The 8,380-nt window shown below is 41.5% G+C and overlaps 1 protein-coding gene across 1 annotated transcript; it reads left to right on the top strand.

Moving 5' to 3' along the window:
* The first annotated feature begins 1,349 nt into the window (after positions 1–1,349).
* Positions 1,350–7,956, top strand: ywhag2 (3-monooxygenase/tryptophan 5-monooxygenase activation protein, gamma polypeptide 2). Its single transcript, XM_082503287.1, has 2 exons — positions 1,350–1,632; positions 4,670–7,956. Exons 1-2 carry the CDS (start codon positions 1,546–1,548, stop codon positions 5,324–5,326), a joined length of 744 nt encoding a protein of 247 aa, XP_082359413.1. The 5' UTR covers positions 1,350–1,545; the 3' UTR covers positions 5,327–7,956.
* Positions 7,957–8,380: the final 424 nt, after the last annotated feature.

Genomic DNA, 8,380 nt, shown 5'->3' with positions numbered 1-8,380 from the left:
CAACCCACCTGCACCTCATCTCCTTGTTTTCATGTTGTGCCTGACTGAATAAAACCAATCTGTTATCAGTGATGCCTGCTTTGTTCTGTATGGTGTCACTCATGTTAAAATGCCCTTTTCTTTGAAAGACCTCTTTACTATGTTTGGAGCTTTGAAATGTGATTATTTGATATATAGTGTAGCTTTCTTGGACGTTACTGGTTAAAGAATAGCGCTTTCTAACCAAGCTGGCTAACTTTGGCTGATAACTCGAAATCTTGTCCAAATATGGTAGCTTCTGACTCTGACCATCTTAAACAGCTGGCAAATAAAGGAGGCCAAAATGCTAACGTTAAGGTTTCAAAATGGAAAGTTCAAAATAATAGGGTCATGTGATTATAGTGGATGAATTCATCTTTATCTGTGTTTGGATCAAGCATTTAGTGCAGAGATGGCGAAGTGTGGATGCAGTGTATACATCACAAACCTTTGAAGTTACAAAACTGACTTAAAAAATAGTGTCTACATAATAATGTTAAAGTCATGTTTGCTGAAATTAAGGCTAACAAGCAAGGCTGTGAACCTGTGTACTCATTGGTTAATGGCTTGTCAATAATTGTAACCTGGATGTCCCACCTTTCTGACACTAGGAATGACCAGAATTTTCAAAATGGACTTAATTTTTTATAAGTATGACCCAAAACTAGTGACTGTGCCATTAAACTCACTGGAAAAGTGTTTTCTTTGCTTAGGGCAAAGGGCTGGGTTGTTTTTTTTTTTTGTTTTTTTTGTAGGCTTCTGTTTTGCAGCCAAAGCTATCGCACCCTGGAGGCCTCTAAAAAGAATGCAGTTTAAGGCACTGCAATGACTTCACTTTTCAGTCCCAGAAGCTACACCCATCTTTTATATTGTCTATCCTTGCAATACAATGGCCTCAGCTGTGTGATGTCAAGATGCAAGATACAGCTGCACTCCACCTTTTCATTCAAGTATGGGCACTATACTGGATCCGAAAAACTAACATAACAGCGCGGAAAATACACAGTCCAAAACCGGTGGGTGACGTCACCGCGGTATGTCCATCATTTATACAGTCTGTGCTTTAGGCAGGCCTTTTTGTCGCTCTGCTGGGGACCCCATTTCCCATAATTCATCTATAGCTCACCTTTGCTCCCATCCATCCATCCCCATAGGCCTGGCCCTCTACTTCCCATGTATGGAGTGTTACATCATTGGCACAGACACCCACCTTTTCCAGTGATGACGCAGCCCGGGAAGAGTGTGTGTGTGTGTGTGTGTGTGTGTGTGTGTGTGTGTGTGTGTGTGTGTGTGTGTGAGAGAGGAGGAGGAGGAGGGGGGAGAAGGAGGAGGAAAGGCAGGGAGGGAGGGAGCGAGGAGAGAGGAGAGGGTGTCCCGTCTGCACGGAGCTCAGACAGACAGCAGGGAACAGCTGCAGCATTAGGTTCGCGTAGGATTTCACTGCATTGCGATTTAAAATTTAAGTAATTTCTTTCCCCAAACTTCACGTAGAGCAGCTCGACAAAGCAACCAAACATCATCTAAAAAATGGTTGATCGCGAGCAGCTGGTGCAGAAAGCCAGGCTGGCTGAACAGGCTGAGAGATATGATGACATGGCAGCTGCTATGAAATCGGTAAGTCAATTCAAAATAACAGTAAAATACAAAAAAAGAAAGATGATAACTGTGGCTTACATGTGCGTGAATATCGGTGTAAAGCTGCTGCGTTTGCGTAAAGGCTCGCCCTGCGTAAAGGCTCGCAGCTGTAAAGCTGCGGTTACAACTGGCTCTCGATATTACAGCACTACATCTGGGGGTCATTCTGAAATAACGTTCATTGTGTTTATTGTGCTGTCGCCAGTTCACTGACAGCTCAGAGGCTTTTTTTCTGATTCCCGTCCAAATCGGCTCCTCCTTGGGCGGTGCCTTTCTATCGGCCGTGCCGCTCATTGAGGGCGCGTTACAATGAAACGCATGCAGGCCCGAGCTTTCACTCTCAGGCTAAGAAGAGACTCGAATCGTGGAACGGCTCTGCTCTGACACATTTGCTGATTTCCTTTTTTCTCTCCCCTTCTTTCACCACCACACCTCCCATTCCTCCAATTTGCTGAATTTCTAAGAGCTTCTGCTGCTGGGAGCCATGTGAGGTTGCTCAGGAAAAAGCCTATCAACTGCTCTTGCCCCCCCTTCTCCTCGTCCTCTTCTCCTCCCACTCCTCCTCCGCCGCCTCCTCTCCTCTCTCTTTGTCACATAAATTAAAACAATAAGAATGATGGCGATCATTTTAATGTTTCTACTCGAGGCTTGGAGGATAAATTGGAGCATGATTGCTTTGGACAAAGAAAAAGCTTTCATAAACTAAACGCTCTCCTCCAAACAAACGTAGGAGGCAGCAGAATCTCTCTAGAATATTCTTTGTCATATTGCAGTGAGTCAGTGTGGTCAGATTTGATTACAGGAATTTCCTTCCTATTTATTACTTTATTTGTCAGATATCACCTTCTGTGCATGCTGCTTGTGTATCAAGGGCTGATATCTGGTAGCATTTTAATGCCATTTTTGGTTAATGACCCTGGTTAATGGTGTAATATTTGATGTGAAGAAGATGACATGCTGGCCTGCCTCACTGTAGCTTTCTCAGCTCTTAATGGATGGTGCTGAGGACAGAGCCTTTGTCTGCCTTTTTTTTTTTTTTGTTTCTCTGGCCCCTTAAGAAATTCTGGGAAGTGGATTCAGTAACAGTTTTTTTTTTTTTAAAAACTGCTGTGTCACACCAGCTCATACTGGAACCAGCAACATCCCGGTAGTCTCAGCACAGCGTCCGTGAGCTCACACACGGATTAAAATCATCCCACACTTTTTAAAACGAGGAACATTTTGCCTTATGCGAGATGGGTTGAGCCCCCGTGGAGCACTTGTCATCGAGGGTTTCTGGTTGCAGGAGGTGGGATGATGTGCGTGCAGGGGAGGGATTCCTTTCTCTTTAAGCAATCTGCCATGTCAGTGCGGTCCAAAGTGGGCCCTTTTGCAGGGGTGTGTACTCTCCCTCTCTAATCAAAGGGAATCCCTTGCCGTTGCAGCCAGAGAAGACAAATGATAGGCTGTCACCGTTGTGTTCCTCGTGAAAAATGTAGGCAGAAATGTGAATAATTACAAGAAATGCCCTTCAAAAGTTTCCCAACCAGTGCTGATAGACAGCCCAAAAGACAGAACTGGCACAGAACTCTTTTCACAGCTGATCTCATTTTTGCCTGATAAAACATTTAAACGACTGATTGATAACTCTGTATCAACCTCAGTCGTTCTTGTCTTGTTTTATGACCATGTTATCAGCAATGAGGTATTTGTTTTATTTTGTACATATATAATAGTATAACTATACTTATATATAGTGTACTAGTGTAGTTCCAGTTGGAAGCATCACAATAATTAGAGCAGTGACCTGTTTCCTTTCTTTTTACAACAAAACCCCCCCACATAGGTTGAGTCATCAGATTAGCAGTAATCTACCTCATTTGACTGTTTTGTGTGTTTTTCATCTGCAGTCTGATGGTATCACTGGGTTTGTGTGACAGTTTTGAACAAGCAGAGCAAAGGCCACTCAATCCCTATGAGTTGAGAGCTTTGCTCTCCATCGCTGTGACATCAGCGAGTCTGCGCCATGTTTGTGCTCCTCTGCCTGAGCAGAGAATGTCAGACCTGCTCAGGAGAAATGTTTGCACAAAACGAAAAGCTTTTTGAGTAAAACCTGCAAAAAAAATTGCAATAAGCTCTTTCTTCTTTTCTTGGTGAAAGGTTATGATAAGCCTAAGCACCATGTTTCGTACCGATTATTGATCTGCAAGAGTCCATGTACCGGCACAAACTACGTTTCCAATATAAAAGCCTCGAGTTACATAACCCAGTCTCTTTGAGGACTGCCTGGCCAGCATTCGGATTCATCAAAATCTCAAATTAACAGCCTAACTCAGAGTGATGTCACCGTGTGGTGTTTTAGACAGGTAAAAAGGTCAGTTTCAGTTGGGGAGAAGGTCACTGGGACATGTGAACCGCCTGAGCAGTGATGGTTTTCATTTACAGTGCAGCTGCCCCCGAGTTCTCGTGGGAACATTTTAGCCATCTCCAGTCCTCCTTTCCTCTCCCAACCCCCCACTGCTGCCAACTATCTTGAATATCATTTCTCACTAACTAGCATTAGCTGTCCACGTGGCAGCTGAAGCTACTGGTGCACTAAATGAATGGATTGCCATGGAAACTGGAATTGCACATGACGTGAAATATTGCTCATCTTCTTTGCTGCGGATGGCCCCATTAACCCAGGTTATTTCATGCAAAAGAAGCCCGAGTTGTGGCAATTAGGACTGCAACTAACAGCTGTTTTTGTTATTGGTTGATCTCTACATTTGTTTAGTCTTTAAAATTAAAAATTTCATGGAGTTCTATGCTTCCATTACAAACCACTAAAGAGCACAAAATCACCCTGTTTTGAGAAGATGCAACCGTTAAACAGCAACAGCCTTGTCATTTTTACTAAATCATATTACTGACTTCTTGAGGTCATTTCTTGGATGAAATGTTCTTGCTTTAACTTTTTTTTCCCACAAAGTGAATGTAGTCTGGTGCTGTTATTTAACAGTCCATCTGCTTCTTCTTCTTTTTCTTGTTCTTCCAGGTAACAGAGCTGAACGAAGCCCTGTCCAATGAGGAGAGGAACCTGCTGTCTGTGGCCTACAAGAACGTGGTGGGTGCCCGTCGCTCCTCCTGGAGGGTGATCTCCAGCATTGAGCAGAAGACCTCGGCCGACGGCAATGAGAAAAAGATTGAGATGGTGCGGGCCTACCGGGAGAAGATTGAGAAGGAGCTGGAGGCCGTGTGCCAGGATGTGCTCAACCTCCTGGACAACTTCCTGATCAAGAACTGCAGTGACACGCAGCACGAGAGCAAAGTGTTCTACCTGAAGATGAAGGGCGACTACTACCGATACCTGGCTGAGGTGGCCACGGGAGAGAAGAGGGCCACCGTGGTGGAGTCTTCAGAGAAGGCCTACAACGAGGCTCACGAGATCAGCAAAGAGCACATGCAGCCCACCCACCCCATCCGCCTGGGCTTAGCTCTCAACTACTCTGTGTTTTACTACGAGATTCAAAATGCCCCCGAGCAGGCCTGTCATCTGGCCAAGACCGCCTTCGACGACGCCATCGCTGAGCTCGACACCCTCAACGAGGACTCCTACAAAGACTCCACTCTCATCATGCAGCTGCTCCGAGACAACTTGACACTGTGGACAAGTGACCAGCAGGATGACGAGGGAGGGGAGGGCAACAATTAAAAAGAAACCGCACTTCGAAAAAAAAAATATGAAGGGCCGGTGGACTTTGGCAGCCGCTTTTGCCGATGATACTACCGCAGCAGCAGTTCTTTATTTTTCCATGTGTTAAAAGAAAAGAATCAAAAGAGAGGTGAGAGTGGAGGTTAAATCTTAGTTTAAATATATATAGAAATATATATACAGTTGAAAGGGGCCTCCGTCTTCTTGATTTTCTCTTTGACATTTGCCAAAACCACTGATATGTCAGTCAATCAGCCTGAAGTGGTTGTTGTTGGATTGAAATGGCAGCCTCACACTGGCGTAGGAACTGAACTTGTTCTGTCAAGATAAGCTGCTTAGTTAGGTTTTTGCGTGATAGAGATGCATTTGAGTCACTTGAGAGAGAAAATGCTTGAATGGGAATGCCTCACAAAACTAGTTTGCATTGGTTCCAGTAGTAGTCTACGTAAGAGAAAGAGCCCTGAAAGCCACTGATGCTTTAAACTCACACTAGCAAACAAAGAGAAAGTTTCAAACCAGTCAAGTCCCCCAAATTTTAGAGGTTAAATTAGACGGGAGTGAAAATATCTGAGGATTGGTTAGTTAAATTTAATTCCCCTCGTTCTATTAGTCCGTTTTGTCGCTGGAACCATCGATTCCTTTGGAGGTGAAGATTACTAAAAGGCAGAGACTTAACAAAATAAAACGAAAAAAAAAGACAAAAAATACAAAATAAAAGCAGCTTCAGAGTTTGTGGTTTACTTCTGTGTTTGTTTTATTAAATGCACTTGCCTACTATACTGTTTCTTCAGTGTAAGATGATGACAACAATAATATCGATTATTCAATATTGTGCATGCCGGTGATGTATTTATATACAGTAGCTTGACTTTATTAACTTATACTGTGGGTGTTAAGTATTCATATGATTGAGAAAAACAGGCTTTGTCTGATGTTGATTTCTAATTTATTTCATTTTGTTATGGTTTTTGATTTGCTATACCAAAATGCTGATCGTAAAAATTGACCTGTAATGGGCGTTGCTATAGTGACATGCAATATGTGTATTTTAATTTGTTAATGAAAGAAAAAAAAGGAAGATAAAAACCCACCAGTGATCACCTAATCTTATCAGCTGGTGTTTGTCACATTGAAGTATGATTATGATATATTTTGTTCTTTGAACAGTATTTAAGTACTTTTTTCTGTCATGCTATCCAGTTTTAATAATGGTGAAGTTTCCAAGCTCAATGTTTCTGTTATGAATTCACAGACATGGACCATATTTTATTTCTGACAGTATACATTTTTTTTTTGTTTGTTTGTTTTTATACTTTTTAGCTGTTCCTGAGTGACAAAATATCTTGAATGTGAGTCATTATGTAGCAGTTGCACAAGAACCGAAATAATAGCTATGATAATAAAAAAAATATGACTAAATTATACATGCACCATTTCCGTGGTGGTCTAGTGTATTGTTGTATCGTCACCCATAAGTAAATTTGTTCTTAAAGAAAACCATTTCATAGGAAAAAAATGTTTCACTATTGTTTTGTGCCCTGAGTACAGTACTGGCTTCTTTTTGTGCGTGCCTGTATTATTTAAGATGCCTCGTTTGCAAGTTGACCTTTAATGGGGGAAAAAAAAAAAGATTTATCTGCCAGTATTTTACTTTCCTGCAAGGATGTGTGAAAGATAATATTTTCCCTTCAGTGTTTTCTCATTTTCACGTTTCTGCTGTCTGTACAGCACATGGGTATGAATAATCATCACCAACAGTCACAGGGAGAGCACAGTCAGTTCGCTAGTGTTGGTTATCGATTAGCGACTACACGTCTTCAGAACAAACTTTAAATAAACACTTAGAAGCTGCTTAAGAGGACAGAAAGCTGCTGAACGGGTTTACAGTCACAATGCTGCTAGTTCTTTAGAGTATTAATATATTCACACAGATGGAAGTTTAGTTTTTTCTTAATGCATGGCAGGTTGGGAGACCTTTTTTATTTCAGATGTGACGACTTGAGAGAGAAACCTAAAGCCTTAAGGTCAGTCATACAACCTTGTTCATGTATGCCGGTTATGTCACCATCATGAGTCAGCCTCCATGAGCTCACACTTTATGTTACAGCTGCTTTGATTTATTTTTAACGCAGTTTAAAAGTTGACGGCGCTGAAAAACTCGCCACTCAAAAAGCTTGAAATCCTAATCGGCACAACTGCTCACGCATGTCACTGATATTAAAATGGAGTTCAGTCCTTTGCTTTAATTTTTAAGTGTTGTGTGTGGAAATGAGTAGAAAGGGAATTTTGTCACTTATTTTTGTTTGGATTTTTTTGAAAGACTTTCACTCATTGTCAAGAAAACATGCATTGTGTTCCCTTTTTAAATTAATTTGTTTTATTTTCCCAGTGCTTTGTGTTTTTCTTTTTAAGTTTTCATTATTTGGCAGTTGATCTTTGTTTTTATGACATGAAAACATGCAGAAATTACAGATAAATTACAAATTTGATTAAAAATAAAAGAGCTGAGCTGCTGCAAATTAGTCAGAGTTGGGGGTCAGGGGTTGATTACTGAAAACAGTACAAACTGTATCCTCTGAGGAATTTTTGGTTGCCATCTGTTGCCCATTAAAGTTATTTGTTTATCAGTATTATTCTATATTTTTTTCTTTTTGTCTGTTACACTCATGCCAAAACCACCACAGCTCATTCTTTTTCATTCCAATACTCAACATTTCTGCCCACACATTAATACAGGAAACCAGTTTGACCTTATATAACCTTTTGTGGGTCACATAACTGGTGCGTGTATGTGGTATGTGCAAGTGTTTGCATCCATATCTTGGTGAGTATGCGTGTGTATGCAACTGTGCTGTTCCATGTGCTGAACTTATGAGATGGAGTCTGTATTAGCTGCAGTGCAGAGATGCTGCCAGCACATACAGCTTACTGCAGTATGTCTTATATGAGGCTCTTTTTCAGGCCGCTTTGCTAATCATTAACTAAATTAGGCCATAGATCAAAGAATATTTCTTGAAAAGACTAGAGGTTTTATGACCGCAGCAATAAAACAAA

The sequence above is a fragment of the Aulonocara stuartgranti genome (assembly GCF_965226115.1).
Source record: "Aulonocara stuartgranti genome assembly, chromosome: 14".
In the NCBI taxonomy this organism is placed as follows: Eukaryota; Metazoa; Chordata; class Actinopteri; order Cichliformes; family Cichlidae; genus Aulonocara; species Aulonocara stuartgranti.
Note: the sequence above shows the minus strand (reverse complement) of the source record. Positions and strands in the feature narration are given on the sequence as shown.